The 25,984-nt window shown below is 41.4% G+C and overlaps 1 protein-coding gene across 4 annotated transcripts; it reads right to left on the bottom strand.

Annotated features, from left to right (window-relative positions):
- Positions 1-215: 215 nt before the first annotated feature.
- On the bottom strand, positions 216-25,657 carry TMPO (thymopoietin). 4 transcript variants are annotated; one of them, XM_029078612.2, is made up of 9 exons: positions 25,278-25,636; positions 18,293-18,419; positions 17,440-17,598; positions 11,678-11,775; positions 5,344-5,463; positions 5,149-5,244; positions 4,613-4,723; positions 3,400-3,494; positions 216-2,367 (listed from the first exon to the last, which is right to left on the bottom strand). In XM_029078612.2, the coding sequence occupies exons 1-9, from the start codon at positions 25,536-25,538 to the stop codon at positions 2,073-2,075; spliced, it is 1,362 nt and encodes a 453-aa protein (XP_028934445.1). In that variant the 5' UTR covers positions 25,539-25,636; the 3' UTR covers positions 216-2,072. The 4 variants fall into 4 exon arrangements, with proteins under 4 accessions (XP_028934445.1, XP_028934446.1, XP_028934447.1 ...); XM_029078613.2 differs by lacking the exon at positions 5,344-5,463 and having other exon boundaries at positions 25,278-25,639; XM_029078614.2 differs by lacking the exons at positions 4,613-4,723; positions 5,149-5,244; positions 5,344-5,463.
- Positions 25,658-25,984: the final 327 nt, after the last annotated feature.

Here is a 25,984-nt window from a genome sequence, read left to right as displayed (position 1 = left end):
CTACAAGAAACTTTTGCTTTTTCCCCGGATGTATTTTTGTATGTCTATGAAGGAAATTCTATTATTACCACAAATTAGGTGAAAGCTAACAACATCCATCAAGTGCTTGAGTAAAAAACGTAGACAATTCATAAATACCCTACAAGAAAATATTTAACGGTTGATCGAAAGGTTTGCTCTGCTAAATGAAAAGCATTTAATCCACTGACAAGAACTACATCATTTATTTTTTTATTAATCAAATATCATAAAGATCTCGCTACTGCTTCTACAGTTTAATTAAAAAAGAAATGCTTTACGTTGACTACACGGACACACTTACTCTAGTGGTATAAGACAGAACCAAAAGAGCTAGTACATGTTAAGTTCATTTTGACTAGAGGTCTCAGCTTGTCCTACCTATTCAGTTTAGGACACAATTCCTATCCGAGAGAACAGACCTTACATAGACATTAAAATTATTTATTTCTCCCCACATTTTAAAACATCAAAGGTATCTTGTTACAATTTTGTAAAGAATGAAACCAAGATTTAAACGTGAAAACTGAAAAATACAATTTAAGAATAAAGTGAGCACGGAGTTATCATCAAACCCCAAACTCACACGGAGTTAATACGCACATAGGCAATCTGACATAGTTAAGCAATTTCTTTCCAAGGGTTGGGGTCTGCCACAGGTCCATGCGCTGCTTATTTTTTTTCTTGAATATACAGCAAATGAAATGTTTGCAAGTTGCTTAAAGAGGAAGTTTAGATTATATTTTGTCCAGCTCAGAATTTAGTGCCAGGGAATGTGGTCATATTTTATAATACAGAGTCTTTAAAAATGTTCTAATTTGAAGAGCATGGCGTGCAGTATGGCAAATTGTAGCTTTAAACTTAAGTGCCTAAGTTTTAATTTTGACATATTTTACATGATTTGACTGAAATCTCACTTGTAGGCTTTGCCCAGTTATATATGAGGTAAATTTTGATTAAGAGAATAAAAGTCAACTGCAAAAAGTAACTGAACTAGTACATGAACACACACACAGCGTAATGCCCTCCTCACGTCAAGAGTAAAAAAAATTCAAGAGTTGTATGGAGTATCCGAGAAAAGTAAATAAACATTTTAAAAAAGAAACATCTTCGCACACTGCTTATAGCTAGTACATGTTTTATCAGGTTACATTAAGCAAAAGACTTGGCAATATATTTTTGGTGAGGCCTTTGATGAAGCAAGTAGGTAAAGACAATGAAAGAAAATGTAAATTTTCCCAAACGCTTTATGTAAAAAAATTTAATCAAAGAAAATATCTTGGAAGCAAATTAAGACTTGTCATACACAAATGTTCCTCGGTAAAGTTACATCTATGTTGCCGATTATGTCTCACCATTAAACAGCTTTCTACATGTGTAGGTTTACCTGAAAGATCTTCAGTTAAAAACCAAGTCTATGCTTAGGTCAAGCTACTAATAGAATTCATGATACTAGGAAATCTGTTACAAAAATGGGTACAACAGGATTACACGAACACAGTACTAAAAAGTTACAGTATTCTACAGAAGAGACGTTGCCGTACTTTCTCCCGGAAATAAAAAATCAAACTCAGGTACAGCTAAGGAAAGCATCTCGAATGAATTCCTCCCTACCCTGCCTTTGATTTTGACTTGCTTCTCTTCTTACGATTTTGTCTAATAGAGAAAGAATACCAGAAAGATCTTTTCTGTACGAATTCAAAGCATTTCAACATATAGCTTCACATTATACTAACATGTTGCCTCATCTCCACAAAAACAAATATACATTTTTCTCAAAAATGGATTATGATGTCCACATTAAAAAAATAAAGCCTACAAAAAAGTTCCAGAGATCTAAAAAAAGATTATGTATGGCACAAAGTGATCTCCTACGTCCACAGTCCAAAATATTTAAATGAAGTCCAGTTGTACTGTCTTGAATTTTCAATTACATTTATCAAGTTGCAATCACATTATTTGTAAGTTGTTCTTGAGCCAACAAAAGGACAGAAAAGTTCTTTCTACAGTTATTTAAAATAGGAGACCAAGTTGGATGTGCCATATTGGACAGCTCATTTAGCCTGTCCCTGAACCTCAGAGTCATCAGTACGAAAATTAGAGAAGGGATTTCCTTGGTTGGTTTCCATAGCTTGATAGACCAAGAACAAGAAAATGGCCACAACAACAAACAGCAAAATTTTTATCCACATGGGAATGGAGCGTCCTTTCTTTGTCTTTTCTGACTTCATGTCTGCCAGGGGAACGTATTTGGGAACGTACTTAGATGAAAAACTTTCTTCCATTCTGAATTCACTGAGTTCTAAGGGTCGACCGGCAGCTCCTCTGATTGGTCGGCGGCAGCTAGCGCTGTAGGATGAGGAAAACAGATTAAGAGAGGCTTGGTTGAGATAAGTCATTAGCATTTTAAAAAACCGGTGACATAAAAACTCAATTTTCTAATCTGGTGCATTATCTGGCAAATATAAGTAAATGGCACAACAGTAAGCCAGAGAGCAGAACCTGTTTAAAAATCAAGACCTCATTCATTCAATGGTATTTACGGAGGGCTTACTGTGTGCAGAGCCCTGTACTAAGCGTACAATATAACAATAAGCAGACATATTCCCTGCCCACAACAAGCTCACAGTGTAGAGCCTAGACCTCTAAGCCTTATGGGCTGCCACAATCCAAACCAGTCACCCTATTGCCTCCACAGACCATCACAACAAGCCTCCCTCCCGCTAGAATTCCTATTACATTGGGCGTGAATGTCGGATCCTACGAATGGTCAAGATCCCCACTCCAGGTATTGCTTAGCAACATATTCACAACTCTAGAAACAGATTTCCTATTGTGCCTTTTTTTAAACAATCTCATTGAGCGTTCCAATTAAAATAGGTCATTTAATGAAAGAGCACCCCGTATTATTTTCATTTAAAAAAAAAAAGAGATTGAGATACACACCATTGCAATATCTGGGCAAACCCAATCTCTTTCTAGGGGTGCTAGAGTTGGTTAGTGGAAAGGCAATATTTGGGACATCCCACATTTTTAAATGATTCTGGTTGTGAAATTAGATCTTTAGATCCACTTTTTTGTGGGGAACAGTTTCAAGCTTGCCTCTGTTCTTAAGAATGTTTAGTAGTGAAAGTGTATTAAGCACATTTGAGAGGGGAATTAACCACTGTTGGAAAGGTTGGAGAAAAAAAGGGGAGCACGATACTCTGTTATTGGCCCTCGAGAGGTTCACGATCTTATGAATTACGGAAAAATTACTGCAATTATTTTAGAAATTTATAGAGGCTCTAAAGCACCAGTGAAAACAAGCACAATGCTTACAGCTCACTAGGGTACAAGTGACCTTTCTATGCAGAAAGTGTGAAATAGATACTTCAATACCTAATTCCTGTTGGTGTTGATGCTTCATAGGGAAACATTTCCTTAAGAATATCCCTTTCAACTCTTCTTTCCTCTGTAAATGTTTTTTCTTCTACCTGCAGAAAATAAGATGAAAAATCCCTTACAGATTGCATATATGAAAATCAAAGAGAGACTTTTTATTATGGCCACCGCCCTAGGGGACTCCAAGTGAAAATTTCATTCACCCCAATTTTAATGATAAAAATCACTTTCCAGTTTACAACTGGAATGTAATTATTTTTAATGACTTATTGCCCAAACGTCTTAAGAGTTGGGTAAAACTAACCACTCTTCTAGATTCTCTTCCAGTTCTCTCAAGGTATTATTATGTGGTCACCACCATATAAACAGAGAGGGTTCAAAAAAAGCAATCAGGACATCTAACACGTCTAGATTTCCCTAGAAATTATGAGTAACACTTATGATTTTACGAGGACAACCTGTTTCTTCTTATGCTCGGAAATTAAGAGCCCTGAAATATAATTACAAGGGCTCTGTATGTTCAGTGTAAATATGATCGTTTAAAATAGGTCAGCGAGAAAACCAGAACGGCCGTTATTTAAAAATCAATTTATATTTTAACCCAGCCAAAACGATGCCTATATAAACAGTAGTCCAGTCATGTGGTGAGTAACCTATAAATCCCTCCCAGTAACCCAGTGGATATGCCTTCGGGAAAATCTCAAACTTCTCTATTAAAAAATAAGCATGATAGCATATTGCATCATGCACAGTTAATAATGGTCATGCATGATCAACATATACACTCTATGGAAAAACAATGCAATAAATCAACTCAAAATCTTGAGGTTACCTCAAAACCAACAACTTATGACTATCTTTAAAAATGCATATATTTCAATGACAAGGATAAAATGTTCTGCAATAAAGACAGCACTAAAAAACTCCCCCTTCTGCAAAGTGACACTAAAGAATTACAAAGCAGCAGAATAGTCATGTTAGTTTCGCCACAATATACCAAATGTATTTTTACTAGTAAAATGTAGATGTTTCTTTGTAGTGAGCATTCATCCAAAAGGAGAACTCTCCTTGAAGCAAAAACAACAATCCTTCCCTGGGCTGAATATTCTTATGCCACCCTTTAAAAAAATGCCCTAACTCCCACTCCAGTAATACATATTATTTCCTGCCCAAAAGGATCAATAAGAGCATCGTTCTGAACTTTATTTACTTCAGCTTTCGCCAGTGATTTCTTTGGTGTTCTTCTGGGTATGTCTGAGAATTCCCTGAGTGACACATAAGGAGTTGCAAGCTTGATATTTCCAGTCCCCCTATTGACAACCTGCCAAGATTCAAATTATTCAGACTCAATTAGCCACGTAAAACAATGACAAAAAAAGTTCAGAAAATCACACTCTATATTTATGCTAAATATAAGAAAACATTAACTTGCTCTGAGTAAAGATTTAGGAAATTAACTTAGCACTACATTACTCAGTTTTAGTAATTCCTCAAATTATTTGTGAAAAAATATTTTGCAGTATTGAGGATTTTTCACCCAGCATTATGCTCATTAACACACTACTTTTTAAATTAACTGTGCTTATAAAATTTAAGTGTTTTGCATAATAGATTCATGTTTAGGAATAAAAATATCCTTTAACAGCATATAAATTTAAAGTCTATAAGAATCATAGTCATCCCAGTTTTAATTATCGGGTAGTTTATAGACGAATGCCACTTGCATAATTTATTAAATATATTTACTAAAGTCTCGTTGCTTGAAGCCTTTATAGTTTCAGCTATAGGAGTATTCTCTGTAATTACTGCACCATCTACACGCAACTGTTCTGCAGTTTCCACCTGTTAGTTTAAAAACAAAACAAAAACAATAAATGTAAAGAACTAAGCCCCTGCCAATCTGACAAAACCAATTCTGAAGTTCAATAAGCCTTGCATCACCCTTTTCCTTGGAGTTCTTCTTGACACTCTTGTAGACTCCCTAGTTAATGTCTGAAGAGGTCCGCTTTTTGAAGATCCACTTGTCCAGACAGTCTCAGAAATTCCAGTTCGAGAATAGCTCTAGTCAAGCATTGACATGTTAGAAAGCCATATACTAATAGAAAACTAATGGCCGTTTTAACATACGCACACTGAAGTGTTTATGTTGCCCCACTAAACAATCCCCAAAGTTATTTGCAAAAAAGGTTTAGGCAGACCTAAATAAGGATTTAGGAACTTCCAGTCGGGCTTTAAAACGATTCCTCATACATTCGATGTAACTTCATTTATTGCACTGATAGGTGATCAGAATCCACAATTATAAATATTAGAATAAAGAAAGAAGCCCCTTCTACAGCAAGCACAGGCAGAGTACCAACCACCAAACCCCAAGCAACAGAGTAAACTCTCCAAGAACCCTTTCGTAATATCAGGTTAGGTTACCACAGACATGCACACAGTTGGTCAATGCTGATAAAATCAGAATTTATACCAGTAATTTATGGTGTAACCACTGGCTTAGAATATTATGCTATTTTTAAAATGGTATTCGTTAAGCCCTTACTATGTACCAGGCGCTACACTAAGCGCTGGGGTGGATTCGAGCTAATCTGGTTGGACGCAGTCCCTGTCCCATGTGAGGCTCACAGTCTTAATTCTGCATTTTACGGATTAGTTTAACTGAGGCTCAGAAAAGTTAGGTGCCCTGCCCAAGGTCACACAGCAGACATGGAGCAGCTGAGATCGGAACCCAGGTCCTCTGACTCCCAGGCTCTTGCTTTTTCCACTGGGTCACTACTCCTCTAATTCTTCTTATGAGCAAATGTGATTTAAGGAAATTTTGATATGCTGTTGATCTTCACTTTGTGTATGTCTTTATTTCTGCCTCACAGTATTTACAGGTCACTCTGATCATGCGTACCAATCGACTGATGGTATTTATTGAGCATTGCACATTACAATGTGCAGAGCACTGTGATATGTGCTTGGGAAAGTACATAGACGGGATGGAATCATTTCACCCATCCTGTTCTCTGTCCAAGACTCTTAAATTTTTGTATATAAGAAAGTTTCTTTATGTCCCTTTATGGGTGCATGCCCTAGGAAACATATCTGAAGACACCTAAAATTCCAGAATCCTATATTCTCAAATGCTGTATTTCAACTCCACTCAAAACATGTAATCTTACCAAAGAGAATTTTTTAGTAACAGCCACTGTCAATACCCAATGTCAAAAAGATGTGAAATATGCTCATTATGAAAGATCTAACTCAATGGATAAAATTATAAGTAGAGTTAATGACAATAATTGTGAAAATAATGAAAGCTTAATGGAAGCAGAGGATGGCCTAGTGGAAATGTGATGGGGCCGGGGGGCAGGAGACCTGGGTCCTAATTCTACCTCTGCCACTTGAGGTTCTATGTGACATGGGAAAGTCACTTCATTTTTTTGTGCCTCAGTTTCCTCATCTGTAAAAACAGGGACAGGATACCTCTTCTCGCTCCCCTTAGACTGTGAGCCCCAGATGGGATAGGGACTATGACTAATCTGCTTATATTATCCATCGTAGTGTGGATAATATATTTACTGATGAGGTGGAGTTCTCTCTTGGTTTGGTGAGACTGCATCAATGAATGTGGAGATCTTTGAGACAGAATCCCTCGCACAGTTCCATACTTCGGTGGTTTGTATAAAAGTCAAATGGCAGAAAAAATTCCAGTGCATCTAAATCAGCCACACATGCATTTAATTAAAAATTAAACCTGTCACTCTTTTACTTGCCTACAAGTAGGTGGAAGAGGTGATCCAGGAGGCCGGTGGGATTTAGCAGCTACTCTTTTATGAAATCACTACAAAAGAGTCCTCCACTTTTTGCCATAACATTTTGCATTGTCCTACCATAAAACAATTAAACACCTTGGAAGCTCATCCATGAGCTTACCAAGCTAGCTCTAGAAATGGTTGTATTAAAACACTGTGGTCTGGGACAGGGTTTGTTGCCGATGTAACCACCACAAATCTAGATTTTCTCCAAAAGCTACAAGGGGCAGCCACCACTCTCGCCACCTTCTAAGCCCAATAATCAAGCAGGGGTCCTTACAGAATGCTTACTTTGTGCAGAGGAATACAATGGAGTTGGTAGACATACGCCCTGCCCATAAGGAACTTACAGTTTAAAGGATAGCCTAGTAAATTAATATACCCTCCAGGAAACCTTTCCTGACTAACCTCATCTCCCTACCCAATTCTCCCTCCCTTCTGCATCGCTTATACATTTATGGCCATATTTCCTAAGCATTTTGATATTCACCCCAGCCCACTTATGTATAAATCCTTATATTCTGTTGCCCACCCCCACCTTTACTTTAATGTATATGACCTCCCCTAAGTTTTACAATCTGGGGACATGAAACATGCCTACCAACTAACTGTATTGTAGTCCCCCAAGTGCTTAGTACATTGCTCTGCACATAATAAGCTGTCAGTACAAACCACTGACTAATTGACGGAAGAAGTGGCGGCACCTGATCTACTGTAACCTTCTGTGGAGTTGCTCTCCACCTATCTTTCTTCAAGACTGGAACTCTAGAAATTCACTGCTTGTAGTCTCTCAATCAATGGTATTTATTGAGCACTTTCGAGGTGCAGAGCGCTATACAAAACATTTGGAAGAGTTCAGTACAACAGAGTTGGTAGACACGTCCCCTGACCACCAGGAGCTTAGTCCACAGGGGAGTCTACTTGAAGGGTCTATCATTGTCAGGGTGTGAGAAACTGTTCCCCAGAGTTCCAGACCAGAAGATGGCAACTGATTTCTCAAGGGACTTCCAATTTGGGCTCTCAGGATCCCTGCTTCCGGCACATCCTTCGCAGGCAGACTGTGGGGACTTAAGCCCCTGCAGAGTGCTCCGTGGCCCATGAATCAGTCACGACTGCTGCCTTCTCACCGTGGCATCCATGGCCCCATCCTCCTCCTCTAGCTGATCGTCAAGCTGTCTGCTGCACCAGCTCTCCACGTCACTGAAGACCCTCCGTTCCAGTCTCAACTGCACCATCCCGGTGGGACACAGAAAAGCGAATGTAGCATCGCTGCCTCCAACAGACCTTGGAAAGACAGTGGAGGCTTCTCCTAATCACTCACAGTAATCACTGTGAAGTCTGAACAGTGAGGAGCCTGAAATTCCACTTCTCTAGCAACAGTATCCTAAAGATCTTTGGTTTTTCTCTTTATGTCGTTTTAGTCTTTTGTTTCATCTCTCACATGTCTGACATCAGTCTCCTCTCCCACACCTTTTCAGATTGAGCCCTCTTAGGAACTGTGTCTGATTCCCAACTTTATGTTCTTTCCCACCACTTAGTTCAGTGCTCTCTGCCCACAGTAAGTGCTTAATAAATACTATTACTAGTCGATCTGTTGAAAGCCTGCGGTTGAAAGGCAAGAGGGTAGTCTAACACGTCTAAAAGGGAGAGGGAACTGGCGTCAGACAGCTGAGCGGGAACGGCACTAATCGTTTTGCCCAGGCACGGGAGTGGAAGAGAAGAGCAGTCCTCATTTTTGGGTGCCAAGCGTACTGATCAGTCCCCACAGGCACTGGAGAAGAGAAAAATTCATTCCTTAGGTGTGGTTGGTCAGGAGCAATCGAATTAAATGGCAGGAGCAGCAATGAAGGAGAAGATGAGTGAGACAGCAACACAGCAGGCAGGCAAAGTTTTAATTCATCTACTTAATTTTGCTTTTCCTGCGGGCTCCTAAACAGCATGCCTGGCCTTGGGCATAGTCACGTGAACAGACAAGCAAAGTCTTGATTCAAGTTGTAGAGGTCTCACCTACACAACACTGTTTAAATCTAATGTGCAAGCATGGTGCATTACCACTCTGATACCCAGTCTTTCCCTTTCCCAAATAAAAAACAACCAGGAACAAGTTTTCCTTTCCTATTTCCTTGATCCTCTTTGTTAATGTTCCCATACCTCTCTTTAACTTTAAAATTATAATTTCTTAATCGCACCTTCACAAAGAAGCTATGTTAACGTGTGTGTAAATTGCATAATTGAGCAGTTGGCAGACAGGGTGAGGGGTTTCACTTTTTGGGCTCTTCTGCTGGAAAAGATTGCTGACCCTTTTCCTGGAGTACAAATCCAGGAAGGGGTCTCATTGGAAAAGAAATCTTTGGGAGGTGCCATGCTTCTTCTGTCATAGGTATCGAACCTTTTGCATAAGCTCAGTTTTATGAAATGAGAAGTGCAGTTTTGATAACACCGAAGACAAGAGATCCCACAGGATATGCCTTTCAAATGTTCTCAAAATTTTTCAAATTTAGTATCCTCTATAAAATCATTTTAATTTCAATCTTTAAATTATTACAGATTGTCGAGTTCAGTGATTCTAACCTAGTCAGCTGGGTTCAAGATTTATAGAGCAAGAAAAATGTACTGATTTACAAGTGTGTAAAATGAGAAAATCAAGTTCAGTCTCACGTACAGTACAGCCAAAAATTAGAGTGCTACATTTTAAGAGTTCTATAAATTGGTTAAAAAGTAGCAGGAGGAGAAAGAGTAGAGAGACGTCAACTAGAAGTATACCAAAAAGGTAGTTACACAAACTGAGAGCACTTTAAGCTTGAGAATGCTTTTAAAATATTTTAAATGATGTGCTCTATCAGACTGAATTTACCTGACCTGAAAAAGAAGAGCATTATTTCAGTTGTAAGCATAGAGTTCCATTACCTCTGCAGATGAATTACATAAACAGCAGGCTTCCCCTGGGGCTAATTCCCACAACAAACAAAACTACTAATCTTTCCTCCACACTCCTCTATGTTCACCTCTCCTAATACCGTGGGCAATGTGATCCTATGTCTGAAGAAAGAATCCTTGAAGTACTTTTGGGGCTCATTGCTCTCCTTACATATACTCAAAATAGTCTACCTTCACATTTCCCAAAACTGCCTCTTTCTCTTTATTCTTTAACATAGTCCTTAATAATAATAATAACAACAACAACAACAATCATGGTACTTGCTAAGCGCTTACAGGTGCCAAGCACTCTTCTACGCTCTGTGTAAATGCAAGTTAACCAGGTTGGACACAGTCCTTGTCCCACATGGGGCTCACACTCTTACTTCCCACTTTACAGATAAGTTAACTGAGATCCAGAGAAGTTAGGTGACTTGCCCAAGGCCATACAGCAGGTATGTGGCAGAGGAGGGATTAGAACCCCCTGGTCCTTTTGACTCCAGGCCAGTACTCTATCTACTAAGCCACAGTACAGGCCCAAACGTCTCATCTTGACCAGGCTCCCAGCCACTATTAGGGCCTTTAATGGACATATTAGCACCACTAATAAAGATATCTTCTCTTCCAAACAATTCCACCAAGTCCCCCCTTCACGACCCACACACTAGCATCAGATTCAAGATCCTCATCTTTTGCTGGCCTGCGTCTCCACAGCTTGACCTGAAAGGGCCCTGAAGGGTTGCAGGCCCGTGGCCAGGGCCATTAAGGTGGGAAGGCAGGATCATACAGGCACAGATTTGTAGCTCCAAATCACGGGGATTACACATGTGAGATTTTCATGCACATATGGCACTTCCACTCCCTGCCTCTCCTTCCACTTGGCCCTGCAGCCCAGATCCCCAAAGCAGTAAGGGTCCTAGCGTCCCTCTCCCTTGGTTGAGGGAGACCAAAACTAACCTTGTTCTTTTTTAGCCCAGGGATAACCCCAGTCTAGTGCTCCCCTCCTCGTTTTACGCCCTAACTTGTCCCTCATATTCTAATCCTATTTGTGACATTGGGACTCAATGCCCACCCGCAACCCTCCTCAACTTCCTAGCTATCTCTCAGATTGCATCCTACTGTCTGAAACGTCTGCTCCCCTTTCTACCCTTTGGACAGCCTCTGAAATGCTTCTCCTATGAAATCATCCCGAGCCCTATCCTGGTTCCCTGACTATGCACACCTCTCACTACCCAATCTTTGCTCATGTAGAAGGCATAGACCGTGTCTCATTTATCGTCCAGTTAGTACTTAACTACTTTCAATCAGAACGTTTTCACAGAAAGAAAAAGCAACTGCACACCGGGCAGCAGGAGAATCTGGATTGAAGTCTAGAAAATATTAGTAGCAGCGATTGTGAGAAAAACTTAGCACAAGCAGTCTGAAAATGCTCACAGGTCTGTAATGACTATCTGCCGCAAAGTAAATGAGCCAGGTTAAATCAAAGAGGTGTTTGTTCAAGCATTTTAAGATCTTACACAGCTGCCAATGACTGGACTTTACGACAAGAGAGATACCTGGTTGTGCTCAGCTCTTCTTTGCTTGAGCGTTACCGGAGGCTTTGTCTTGCCCTTCAGAGGTTCTCTCTTCTCAAGCTTGAGCTCAATTTTAGAGTCTGGAAATAACATTAAAGATGTCATTACTCTTTAGCATTGAAAATGAACTGATGATCTGCTTCATTCAGGTGCTGTTTGGGTAGGTTTTTTTTGTTTGGTTTGTTTTTTTAAATGTCCACTGTTGTTAAAGTTCAAGTACGTCTCTTGTCCTGAAATTAAAGAACTAAAGGAGCTTGTGGGGGGAGGAAAAAAAATTAAATTCCTGTATCCTATTAATTTTTTCCATTCCCTATTTTCCGACAAATACAATTATTATTATTATTTTCCACTTAGTGGATCTAATTAGATGTGACTTAGGGCAAGATCTATCCCGACTTGTTCAACAGAAAAGGGAAGGAACATGTTTATAGCATTTTTCAGTAGCCATAATGGTAGCTAACAGCTAGGTAGAATGCACCACACAGTCCTCTAGATGAATAAGTGATAATTGATAGTGAGGCTGAGCTCTATAATTGAAATACTGATAAATTTGTGCCTCATCTTTCCTTTGATCTTTCACCATCTTTGGGAATGAAAATAAAGACAAAGAAATGACACAAAACCAAAACCGTAACCATTTATCACACATTTCTTCTCTTTAATGTCTGTCTCCTCCACTAGACTGTGGGCAAGGAACTTGTCTACCAACTCTAATGTATTTGTACTCTCACAAGTGCTTAATACTGTGCTGTGCACATAGTTAAGTGCACAGTAAATACCTCTGATTATTATGAAAGCTAGAGAAATATCAGGTGATGTATATTAACTTATGGATCCCGAACAGATTTGCTGACAGTTACCAATTGTTTGAAACTGATATTCTATTCTTCTGGCTCTAGGTCTTTATCACTGTGCTCACTGGCCTGTTGCATCTTTTGGGCAACTGATTAATATTGCTGAAAATTAGTAGCTTCCATTTCTTAATTTCCATTCTGAATAACCACTTTATGCTAGAGTAGTGCTGGTAGGTCAGTGCACAGACATTCACCCACGGGCCGAGTATGGATGGTTGCCTAAAATGCAGACAAGCATGTGCTTTCTATTCTCAAAGTCGTCTGGGCGCTAATTTCCAGGAAACGCATTGTGAAATTAAGTAAGTTTAGCATGATTTATGAGTAGAGGTCTGTCAACATGGGGATAACTCTGGCCTTCCTTTAGTGTACTCAATTTGGCACGCAAGTGCACATGAGACTTGAATAGTTAAGTGCCTTTCTCAGAGAAAATACTGTTTTTTAAATGAACTCAGAATCCTGGAATTGGAAACAACAAAAAAAGATCCACATACACAAAAACCCCAAACCTAGACCAATAATAAATTTTGAATTAACCAGGTAAATGGCTAGAAATTAATTCACTTTCCACAGATTGAGGTCTTTGGAGAAATTCTAAGTGGTAAAGCAGCCTTTATTGGCAACTCAAGCTTCCCATTTTAATAAGCTCCACCAGATGTTATAAATAAATATCAGAGTGGGAAAGGGGTCCACTTATGTGAAAATCCTCTTTCTTGTTTAGATTCAGAGTAAAAAAAAAAAACCCAACATATTCATCATCTTTATGGAGACCACACACTTTTTTTTCTTTTCAAATTTAGAGACTTTATTGAATTTGCAGAAACATTCTACAGTTTTACAGTTTGTATAGCATTTGATAGTACATACATACGAGAGGATTCAGAGGATAGAAATAAAGATTTCAAATATACAAAGATAGTTCCTAGGTAGTAAGTGTGGGGAAAAAAATCCCCCCCAAAAACAAATAAAATGAGCTTTGGGTTGTACGTACCCAAGTAAATAGATTTTCAGTGTTATGCATTATTAATGTTCTCCCATAGCTTGAGATATATGAAAATGCACCTACTCCTAAACTCCAGCTTCATGAAAAAAAGAATAAGAATCTGACTGTAAGGACTTTATCCTTTCCCCAAACACTGTACTCTGCCTAGCCCGAAAGTAAACTGCACAGCCCTAAGGCTACCTATTTTCTCCTAAAAACACACAATTCCCAATTTCGTATAGAAACTACTACCTAACGCACATTGTCGTTAAATTTTCCCCTAGTGTCTTCAGTTTTCTTCAAACTGCCAATCAGAAAACCGACAGAAAAAAATCCCTCCTCTGTATAAAGCTGTCTGAATATCTTTTTGGAATTCCACTTACCTTCCCGCCTAAAACTGAGATGCATTTAAAAGTTAATTTTAAACTTTGAGCTTAAAAATGTTTATGCTTTGGGGGGAGATGTTTCATCCAAAAAAGCCAAAATGTCCCTCCCACCCAAAACAACCCTGTTCTTTTCAGTCCTTCAAGGGGAAATTCTAAAGACAGGTATATCATTACTTTAAACAATTCAAAATAGCATGAAGCCTATCTTCAAAACTGTGAATTTTGCTTAACAGAAGTCACAGTTATAATTAAAAACCGTCAGTTAAGCTTGAAGCACTATTCGGAGACAATCTAGGGAAAAATAATGAAATTTTGCATCAAATATTTATACGAGTTTAATTTGGTCTCCATGTATTTGTAAAAATTAGGACATATTTGATTTTTAAATTTCTCTGACATTTATAACGATTGTTTTTCAAAGATCAAACTTGCTACTGGTACTCAGTTTTGCAGAAGAAGAAAATTATATTAGGGAAATGAAATTGGTAGAGCTGAAGTGTTTAGGTGAAAATTATATATGCTTCCTATCCCCAAATGTTCTACCAGCCTGTCTTCTACCTAGGCTGCAAGACCAGGTGCCTGGATTGATATATTACAAAACAGTAACCTGGCAATAAATTGCAAAAAAAAATTAAAAGGTTGTAGCTAAGCCCTGAAAAGCTCTTCATCCTCTATTAAAAAAACAAAGGATGTTTTAAACTAATCTGTACTATAAGGATGTACCTAGCCAAGCTTCTGGGATACTAATATAGTAGGTGGGACAGTAGTCAATCTCATGAACTCTCATCTCTATCATCACTTTCGATTCCCTCTCTTTTTAATCACTTTGCCAATCTCCCCGCCAAATAACGTCCCCCCTCGGAAGGGCAGAACTGCCAGTTTCTTCTTAGAAGCTGAATTAATATTGCAACCCTTCAGCCAGAGATGCCGACGCCCAGTGGTAGAGGAGCCCATGGCACAAGCAGCCATCTGTATTTCATCAAATGCAGCATCACAGAGGAATGAACCCGCATCGTAGGTTTTGCTTAATATGCCAAGCGCCTCGGGTACCTGGTTAGGATCGGCGCTGAGGAGCTGCGCAACACGCCTAATGTCCGCTTGCATAGCTCGAGCTACAAAAGCAGAATGGGTTGCAATCTGCAATGTTGAGGCTGCGGCCTCATATGCCCTACAGAGGGCAAGTTCAACATCCTTATCACAAGAATCAGTTGCAGTTGTCCTATTATCTGCTGGATGAGCTGCCTCAGATGTTAGCTCCAGGACTTCATAGTCCACTTTGGGAACTGAAAATAATTGTACTGCTTCTTTCGAAGAAACGGGGTACTTGTGGGACATAGATGGAAATGGCCTATCAATCTGATTCCATTCCTGATGAATGACTCTTACAATGGAGTCGTGTAGGGGAAAGGACGGCACTGAGCTCCCTAACGTCTCATGCCGAAGTCCCTTAGCTGATTCGATGCCCAAAGTAGTGAGTGATTGCGATATAATATTTTTAGCAAAGGCAGAAGGTGCTTCTCGCTCACCTACCAGAGAATCTTGAAAAGCACAAACATCAGCTAAGCCCCCCTCTTCAGCTGGTCTCTCACTTAACTTGGGAGGCTTTTGAGGAGAGCAGAGGAGTTCAGGGTTTTGAGGGGGAACGGTAGGGTCGACTGTCATCTTATGCCTAGAAGTCCCAGGCAAACTATCTGCTCCTCCCTGTTTCAAGAGGTAATCTACATACTCTTTAATGGCCTGAGCAAGGGGTGGAGAAATCATCTGTGAGCTCTCAGGTTCGCTTGAGCCAGTCCACTCTTTGGCAACGATCGAGTGGTCAGAACTGCTTGACCTTACGTGGGGTGCTGGCTGAAGCCCACCCATCTCTCCACAAAAAACATGTTCCTTCTGCTTTGTGAAGCTTGGAGGGGTGGGTTTAGTCACCACCGTAGGAGAGCGTGAGGTCTTAGCTGCAGCAGAAACCAGCAAAGAAGCCAGATCGTGGTGGGTAGACAACAGATTCGTTCCCATGAACCTGTCATGGCTAAATTTAGGAAAACCGAAAAAATCTCTCCCATGCCCCAATTCTTCTACATGGCCTGTACCGGGTAAGCTTGTAGAACTGAGAGGCTCCCTGGGAGGGTCTCTTTCAGAAGAATGCACGCTCTCACCTGCCTGAGAGCTAGTCTGCAATTCTGTCCAGCCCAAAGGAGGCCGGGAAGAGACCGCAGGAAAAGAAACTGACTGAAAAAATCCACCAGAGGGAGGAGTTGAAAATTCAGAAATAGGGACAGAATCCCTAGTGGACTTCACTTTCTTGGGTTCTTTCTTCTTCTTCCCTGTGGGAGAAGCAAAAGAGGCAGGAAAGATAAGCATGGTAGTTAGCTAAGCTGATCCTCTCTTTGCCTCCTTGCTAAAAAGATGTTCTTGAAGGAAAAGGTGCTGTTTTGCAAAAATAAGACTGTCGGTGACTTAGATGACAGTCAGTTATAACAATCTGGCATGGTGACAGAATATTTATGCCCTGCAGTTGGTTTGTGGTTTTTTGGGTGGGGAGGGTATGTGTTAAGCATTTACTATGTGTCGGGCACTCTACTAAGATAGAAGTTAGGTAGGATAGCTTTCCTACCACTGCCGTGTTATGATTATAGGGGCAGCCTGTTTATGCATCCTGATTTTTATCCTTTTCACTGGCCAGTAAATTTTTCTTTGTTGACCCCATGCGATATTTTTGGATACCCCACCAACCTTTTTGTTGAACTGCAAATGAAAAGGGCAGAGAGCACATGAGAAAGGTAATTGGGTTGACTGATGAACTAAGTCAACTTCTCCTGAGCCCTGCTGCTACACCAAAGTGCACACTGTTCTCGACAGTTTAAATATCAGATTTAATTTTCTTCTAATATTTGAACTCAATAATTAAGCCTAGTTTAAAACAGAGGGAGGAATACCATGGAAAATATGAAAATGGATGTCAGGGAGGGCAAACTACCACACGATTCTTACAAGTGCCCCATGGCGACGTTACTGGAGGCAGACTACTAGGCTGAAAGGCTAGATCCACTCCAACACCATTTACATTTTTAAGTTTAATTCTTTCATGCCTTTTAATACCCACAAAAAACGCTACATACATTGTGTGGTTTCGGATCTTAGAATTTCAAGGATATTTCAAAATTATATTTCTTCCACTTGGTTTCCCCAAAGTCTACAGAAACAGACAAATCGGACAGCTAATGGACTGTCGGTCCTCCTGCACCCTCACATTATCTGGGCTCATCACTTAAGGCTTGAACAAAATTAGGGAACAAAAGCAAGAGGGTGTGTAATGCATGCATGTGGGGGTGCTTGGGGAAAAGAAAATGACCACCAAATAAAAATAGAGTCCAAATTTGGCCAAAAAAGTACCGATGACAGCCCTGCAACAGTAATCTGTAAGGAAGGAATCCCAGAGCCCTGAGATTCAGGTATAAACGAATTATCTAAGCTAGTCTACCCAAGTCTAACAAAGCTACGTGCATTCTTGCCATTGTGTTTTTACTTTACCTTCTTCATTGTCACTGTACTGATCAGAGTCATCGTTTCCATTCTGTCTAGTATTTTCTGCTGCTGAAGTAACTGTTGGAAGAGGTGTGGACGACCTTGATCCGGGACCTTGTTCTCTCAGCTTCAGCAGCTTTTTCTCATACAGCTTCCTGGTGGTTCCTGGATTACGGCAAAAACATACTTAAATAGTTAATACTCTTAATGCAGTTCCTAATTTCATAATTCAATTTTTTAATAAAATATGCTTTGCATTCCACATACAAATGTGCAAATATGAAATTTAAGAACTGATTTTTAAACTACAGGATACCTATTAACTCAGTGTCTTATTCAGTATTTAAACTGAGAATGGAAAGAGAGAATCAATCGATAATCTCAATCAAGTTACATAACATTTTGTGTTAGATGTAAAAGAGAATATACCACACGGTTTCTTCCAAATTTGACTGCATTTAAAACATCTGACTTCCAAGGAAGAGATGAAAAAGGAATTATAAAGCATTTTACAAAAACCATGAAATAGCTAATTTGGCTGTGAACTGTTTTCAGCACCAACTTCCTGTGTTTTAAATTCTATGTACACTGAAATCAGTCTTGAAAGATGTTCCCACAAAACGTGCAACGCCACAGCCTCCAGAGCCAAGAGAAAACAATGTTTGGTTGTGTACTTATGATTTTTGGGGCATTAGACTTATCATGGTCTAGTTCTAGACAGTACAACTCAGTTTTAGTTCAGAGTGATCAATACAGACAGAGATTTATGTAATTTAAGAGCAATCCAATACTTCAAAGATTGGGGCAATTTGGCTGGCAAGCCCCACATGAAAGAGTTTCGGTTGTTTTATTAACCTACCCACAATAGGACCAGGGTTCACTCCGTATTTCACCAGTTCCTCCAGAAGGTCTTCATTAGTGAGGTCAGTTACATCTAGATCATCTTTCTCCTCTGGTCTGGGCTTATCAGTTTTCTTTGTGGCTTTCTGAAAACAAGAGATGATTAATTTAAAATATCTGTAATTTATTCTCCTATGAATGACAAAAATATCCTTATTTCACTACGAGAAGTATCCTATTCATTTACAATAGGATTAAAGAGCCTATATTTAGAGTGTCTTCACACTTTTAGCCAAGATTTGGGGTGGATGGAAACCCTTATTTACTAACTTTTATGAAAACAGTGGCAGACTAAACTACCTACTTTTTAATGTGATATTCTGATCAAAATATAACTTACTTGAAAGTCTTCTCTAAAGCTAAGTAAGCTATTTAAAAGTAGCCCAGAAATAAACTTAAGCAAACGGTAGTATCAAATGTTTAATTTTCTGTTATATTTTCAACATGCTTTCCATATGCAAGTAGGGAACCCCCCTTACCTACATGTGCAAGCCTTCTTAGAATATTAAATCAAGCTAGGCTACACCTGAATTAGAGCAGTGTTTGAGAATTTAATGCCATAGTTTTATGTCTCAGTTAACCACGGAAGAAACTGTAATTTCTGCAAAAATGTTAAGGAACCACCAAGTGTTTCAAGACATATTTTTACTTTCACATCTTGAACAATACACCGAAATTTCACACTAAGATTCAAGATGCTCTAATCTACAAAACAAACACACATAAATTATTTCAAAGAAATCTTTATGGTCTTTAAGTGGGTTGTGGGAAAATGTGGAAGTTGAGTACATTACTTTTTTTGTACATTACTGAAAAGTTAATTCTAAGCTAAGGCCAGGCTTGATCTTTAATGGTCTGATTCCTTCTGCCTAAAAGTTCCATGCAGTGGGTCGAGCACTTTGGTGGAGAGGCACTATTTCAAGGTCATAACCACCACCTTATTTGGGTATTGTGCAGCTGTCCTTCCCGTTACTGAGAAGTGACAGTCACTTTCAATGTAGTGAAACAATTTAAAGCTGAACATTAAAAAAGTTACTTTACACTCATAGCTATTTCCTACCTTCCACAAGGACAGATGAGGTCCACTACCATTACGATATACGGAGAAAATCCTTCTAAAATTTAAGGTAAGCTCCCTCTAGACTGTAAATTCATTGTGGGCAGGGAATGTTTCTGCAACTCCATTGTACTGTACTTTCCCAAGCGCTCGATACAGTTCTCTGCACACGGTAAGCGCTCAATAAATACCACTGAATGAATGAATGAGGGAATTAGAACTCCCGGTAACTCTTTCAGGCGGGGTAACGTGTTCACCCTAGAGAAGCAGCATGACCTAATAGAGAAGCAGCTTGAGCCTTGGAGACAGAGCAGGGTTCTAATCTGGCCACTGCCACTTGCCTTGCATGTAACCTTGGACAAGTCACTTCTCTGTGCCTTGAATCTTCTCTTCTGTAAAATGGGATTAACCATTATATTAGTTCTCCTCTCAGATTGTGAACCCTTATGAGCGACAGGGACGGTATACAAACTGAATACCTTGTATCAACCCCAACACTATATAAACTGAATAACTTCTAAAAACCCTAGCACTCTGTACAGTGCTTGGCATATAGTAAGAACAATTATTAGTGAAATTATGTTCACAACTCATTAACGCACACATGAAGCCACGCTTTTTGGTGACTAAAAAAGTGACTGACTTTCAAAGTGTGAAGAACTACGGGCTGGGTTTGAATTAAGAAAATTACACCCCCTGCCCCTCAAATGAGTTAATACAAACTATTTTTCTTATATCTGCTCAGAAAGAACTTAATTCACCAAACTAGTCCTAAACAAGTGTTCCAGATCTAATATGGACTGGATCTGACTCTCTTTTACCAGAAATATTAGCTTTGAAATAGCAACATTACATTTTGAAGCCATGAGAACGTTGTAATTTAATTAGAAGCATTAGTTATTATTTAGCACAGCATTTTCCTTAATTCTTTTAAAATACAGTTTTTGGCTTGGGTTTTTAAAAGACCAAGTAGTACCCCAAAAAGCAGTAACTCACTAGAATAAACTGAAATCAGGAATGTAATTTCCATATCCAAGTCCCCCTAAGTAACTTTTGCTCCTGTCTTCATTAGTTTATTTTGCTAGAAAGGCATACATTACATCTTCAAGAGCTTAAATGTTAAGAGTGGCAGTGTAATCCCCTCTAAATCCTTTATTCAGTGACTACCTTGATCACTTCAACCCACGGAAATTCTGATATAATACACTAAAGAAGAACAAAAGTTTGCTAAAATTTGCTGGTGACTTGACAGACAAGTTTTCAACATACGATTTCTGTAAAAGCATACCAAATTTGGTTGAGAGAAAAAACCAGCTTTAACAAAAATTCAATCAATTTCTCTTTTCATTCCAAACAATACCTTTATGTTAGCTAATTCATTTACTCATTTAATCGTAATTATTGAGCCGCTTACTCTGTGCAGAGCACTAAGTGCTTGGGAGAGGCAATAACACAATCAACAGGCACATTCCCTGCCCAAAACAAGTTTACAGTCTAGAGTTTATCGACTCGGACTAAGATAGATAGATTATTCATGCGTAAGAGTAGGGAGATACTAAGTTAGAGGTAAATCTTCTCCGATTTTCTGACAGGCCTTTACCTTCAACTCACAATCTGCTTAGCTGAGATTTTTGTTTCATCTTATCAAAGTTATGCAAGCAGCTCAGTGAAATTGCTGTTCTGTGGCTTTCTAGGTGTCAAGTTCACCCTTTTCACATGAACACTGGGCTTCTAAAGCAAACACGTGTAAAATGCTAAAGTGGACTCTAGAATACTTCCTGTTAATTTCAGAATGACCATGGTTTAGCCCAGTAAACTTTGGGTCTATTTTCCAGCTCTTCGGTAAAAACATTACCATTAGAGATTGTTCGGTAAAATCCCAACTATACAGGATTTAGCTTTTGAATGCGTGAGTTTGCGGGAGATAACTATTACACTATGGAAGGGAGAGGTTCTAACTGCTTAAAAACAAAAATCTATTCTTGGGAATAAGCCACCAGTGTGAGGGAGTAGCAGAACTCAAAAAACGGAAATAGGAATAGGAACCGCTTATATATGAAACCGTGATTAGAGTAACATGAAACTAAAACAAGGTCATATTTTGTATCAGAACCCCTCCACCTTGCATAAAGTACTTAAATCCTTGGAATTGTTCTATTAGTCTCCTTATTTGTAATCTGTTTTAAAGTACGTCTCCCCTCGTAGCTTGGAATTGTGTATTCCAAGTCTGTTGCACTCTACTGTCCCAAGGACCCTAGTTTGATGCTCTGCCCAGTAAGCACTCAATAAATACTAATGACTGGAAAGAAAAAACTCCCAAATAAATTGGCTCTGAAAAGATGAAGGAAACAAGTAGTCGAATAAATATCTGGTGCGTTTTAGCTATCGGCATCTTCACCACAGACTTTGACTATATTTTTAACCACGTAAAAAATCGGTTTACTGTGGAATTTCATAAATGCCAATATTTAAGTGCTTTAAACTTAAAGCTTGTATTACACAATGAGAGTTTGAGGTATCGCTATGGATCAGGAAACTCTAAAGCTACTTTTAAAAAAACAAGGCAACCAGTTGAATAAAAGGGGAACTGCTACAAAACGGCACGATTTCACTACGTAAGTCAAGTTTCTCACATTTTGAAGCTTATAAACACACACCTAAGTACAAGTCAAAATGTTCTTGCTTTTAAATACAGGATTAACAACTGCTTTTAGCTACAAAAAAAAAATCATCTTAAGGCTGCAAAACGCTGGAAACATCATAAAACAAATCAGTTCCCAAACTACAGGATTCCAAATCTCCCTCTCCTTGCTCTGGATTCTGCTATCAGTACACCATCCAGTGACTTCAATCAACGTTGTCGAAGGCACTGAGTGGGTGCAGAGCACTATGTGTGACATCTGGAAACGAACAACACGGTCCCATCCCGGAGGAGTTTATAATGAACCACAATCTATTAGTAGCTTTCAATTCTACTAGTGACTGAACTAGTCTACCCTACATTACATCTTTAAAATGTAGGTAACCTGCCAAATACCAATAGTCATTTTGATGCAGTCAATCCTGGTAGTGGGCTATTAGCCACCTGGCAAATTCCTTCCCGAAACATGAATTCCTTCCACAATAAAACCATTTTCTACTAAAAATTCTCATTTTTCAGTACCGCCTGAAAAGTAGAATCCAGTTTGCAACGCCGGCACCCAACGCCTGGAAATCCAAAGATGCTGGTCCGGTTAGAAGGCATGGTTTCATTTCCGCCCCCCAAATTGAAATTCGATGGCACAGGTTATGAAAAGGAAACGCCAGATACCAACCAGATGGGTAAAACCGGGATTTTTAAAATTATTATTTTTTTTTTTAAAGGAGCCCGCTCTTCCTCCACCTCCCCATGAAGGCTGGAAACGCTGCCTTGGGGCGACGCAAGTTTCTCCTTTTGAAAACAGCGTAATAATAATGATGGTGGTACTTGTTAAGCGCTTACTATGTGCCAAGCACTGTTCTAAGCACTGGGGAGGATACAAGGTGATCAGGTTGTCCCACATGGGGCTCACAGTTTTCATCCCCATTTTCCAGATGAGGTAACTGAGGCACGGAGAAGTGAAGTGACTTGCCCAAAGTCACAGCTGGCAAGTGGCGGAGCCGGGATTCGAACCCACGACCTCTGACTCCCGAGGCCGGGCTCTTTCCATTGAGCCTCACTGCGTGGTGTCCCAATGAGCTGTGAGCTCGTTGCGGGCAGGGAGATGTGCGGTCCTATTGTCTTCTCCCAGGCGTTTAGTACAGGGTTTGCCCCACGATAAGCGCTCAATAAATACGATTATTCATTCAGTCGTATTTATTGAGCATTTACCCTGGGCCAAGCCCTGTACTTGCCTCTCCCAAGCACTCAGTCCAGTGCTCTGCACAGAGTAAGCGCTCAATAAATACGATTATTCATTCAGTCGTACTCATTGAGCGCTTACCCTGGGCCAAGCCCTGTACTTGCCTCTCCCAAGTGCTTAGTCCAGTGTTCTGCACAGAGTAAGCGCTCAATAAATACGACTGAATGAATAATCGTACTAATTCTCTTCCCCTCTTCAAATCCCTACTTAAAGCTCACCTCCTCCAAGAGGCCTTCCCAGACTGAGCTCCCCTTTTCTTCTGCTCTCCCTCTACCCTCCCTTCATCTCTCCTCAGCTAAGCCCTCTTTCCCCTCCCTTTCCCTTCCCTTCAGCACTGTACTCGTCCACTCAACTGTTTATATTTTCATTACCCTATTTATTTTGTTAATGAGATGTACATCACCTTGATTTTATTTATTTGCTATTGCTTTAATGAGATGTTCTTCCCCCTTGATTGTATTTATTGCCATTGTTCTTGTCTGCCTGTCTCCCCGGATTAGACTGTAAGCCCGTCAAAGAGCAGGGACTGTCTCTATCTGTTACCGATTTGTCCGTTCCAAGCGCTCAGTACAGTGCTCTGCACAGTGTTCAAAAATACTATGAAATGAATTTATTGAGCCCTTACCGTGGGCCAAACCCTGTACTTGCCTCTCCCAAGCGCTTAGCACAGTGCTCTGCACACAGTAAGCTCTCAATAAATACGACTGAATAACCGTATTTATTGAGTGCTTACCGTGGGCCAAGCCCTGTACTTGCCTCTCCCAAGCGCTTAGTCCAGTGTTCTGCACAGAGGAAGCGCTCAATAAATACGATTATTCATTCAGTCCTATTTATTGGGTGCTTACCCTGGGCCAAGCCCTGTACTTGCCTCTCCCAAGCGCTTAGTCCAGTGCTCGGCACCAAGTAAGCGCTCAATAAATAGGACTGAATAACTGTATTTATTGAGCGCTTACCGTGGGCCAAGCCCTGTACTTGCCTCTCCCAAGCGCTTAGTCCAGTGCTCTGCACAGAGGAAGCGCTCAATAACGACGACTGAATAATCGTATTTATTGAGCTCTTCCTTTGTGCGGAGCCCTGGACTGAGCGCTTGGGAGAGGCAAGCAGATAAAGACCATCCCTGCCCAATGTCCCTCTAATCGGGGGGGAGGAGACGGACAGATGATTACTGATGACAATTAGGAGGGGTTGGGGGCCTCCTCCAAGAAGCCTTCCCAGACTGAGCCCCCCTTCACCTCTCCGCAGCTAAACCCTCTTTCCCCCGCATTTCCCTCCCCGCCTCCCCCTAGCACTATCCTCGTCCGCTCAACTGTCTCTATCTTCATCCCCCTATTTAGTTAATGAGCTTTCCCATCGCCTTGATTCCGTTTATTTGCTACTGTTTCAAGGAGATGTGCAGCCCCTCGATTCTATTTCTTTGCCCTTCTTCTGGTCTGTCCCGTCTCCCCGGATTAGCCCGTGAGCCCGTCAAAGGGCAGGGGCTGTCTCTCTCTGTTACCCATCTGTCCGTCAGCACGGTGTTCTGCGCCCGCTCAATAAATATTATTGAGTGAATGAAAAAAAAAAAAAAGGCTGGTGGTGGATGAGAGGAGGCCTTAAAAAAAGGCGGGAAGCGAGTTTGAAATGGGGCCGGGCGGCGGCGGCGGCGGCAGGGCGCGCTCCGGGCGCCCCCTAGCGGCCGGGCCCATCAAGCGGGAAAAGGCGGCCAAACCAGGGCCGCGTCCGGCCAGTCCTCAGACCCCCAAACCGCCCTCTGGCCGGGCTCCGGCGACCCCCAGGATGACCAAAATCAATAAAAGAAACCCCCCCCGATCTCCCCTTTAGGAAGACAACCGCCCCCCCTTCCCCTAGCCCGACCCCACAGCCGAAGCCCGGGCTCGGCCGCGGACCACAGGACCGGTCTCCAGCGCTAACACCGACGTCGCTTCCTACAGGACAGCGTGGAGGCCCCGAGGGAGGACGAGGCCTCGTTGGCGTCCACCACCTGCCCGGGAGGAGGAGGGTCTTACCCTGCCGGCGGCGCGGCTCCTGGCGGCGCCGAGGACGGGGGTGGGCTCCCGCTCCTCGTCGCTGGAGAAGTCGGGGGGGCCCCTGTTGTTGAGGCCGGCGGCGTGGGGCGGCCGGTTGCGCGCCGTGAGGTGCTGCAGGTAGAGCTGCACGTAGACGTCTTTGCGCTGCTCCCCCGCCGGCAGGGCCACGCTGTTGGCGATCAGCTCGCTCTTCAACTTGTCTTTGGTCAGCACCGAGGGGTCCTCCAGGAACTCCGGCATCTTGTCGGCGGGCGCGGCGGCCCCTCACCGGCCCCTCCGGGGTCCCGCTCCGGCGTCCGGACAGCCCTCGGCAGGGCCACGAAGCGGCGGCAGCGGCGGCGGCGGCCCGGCCCCCCCTCGCCACGGTCCCAACGAGGCCGACGAGCAGCCGCCTTCGCCCACGCCCCAAGAAGGCGCCCGGCGATTGGCCCGCAGCGGCAGGAAGGGCGGCGCTGATTGGCCGGCGGGGCGGGGGCCGGCGGGGCCTGGCGAGAGGCTGGAGGAACGCAGTTCAAAAGCGGCCGGGGCGGGAGCGGCCTGTGTGGGCTTCTCGCCCCTCTCCAGCCCTTTCTCATTCATTTGATGCTATTTATTGAGCGCTTACTAGGTGCAGGGTACTGGACTGAGCGCTGGGAGTCTACAAATCGGCCACACATTTCCCCTCGCGGGGACCCGATCGAGGAAAG

Source organism: Ornithorhynchus anatinus, chromosome 14 (assembly GCF_004115215.2).
Source record: "Ornithorhynchus anatinus isolate Pmale09 chromosome 14, mOrnAna1.pri.v4, whole genome shotgun sequence".
NCBI classification, from domain to species: domain Eukaryota; kingdom Metazoa; phylum Chordata; class Mammalia; order Monotremata; family Ornithorhynchidae; genus Ornithorhynchus; species Ornithorhynchus anatinus.
Note: the sequence above shows the minus strand (reverse complement) of the source record. Positions and strands in the feature narration are given on the sequence as shown.

Bases quoted from the DNA above. Each gene is read 5' to 3' on its own strand.
- TMPO (XM_029078611.2), bottom strand. From the start codon at position 25,538: ATGCCGGAGTTCCTGGAGGACCCCTCGGTGCTGACCAAAGACAAGTTG. The intron at 18,420-25,277 runs GTAAGACCCTCC...TCTTGTTTTCAG, and splicing joins GGAGCCGCGCCGCCGGCAGG to AAAGCCACAAAGAAAACTGA. The intron at 17,599-18,292 runs GTAGGTTAATAA...GCCGTAATCCAG, and splicing joins GAACCCTGGTCCTATTGTGG to GAACCACCAGGAAGCTGTAT.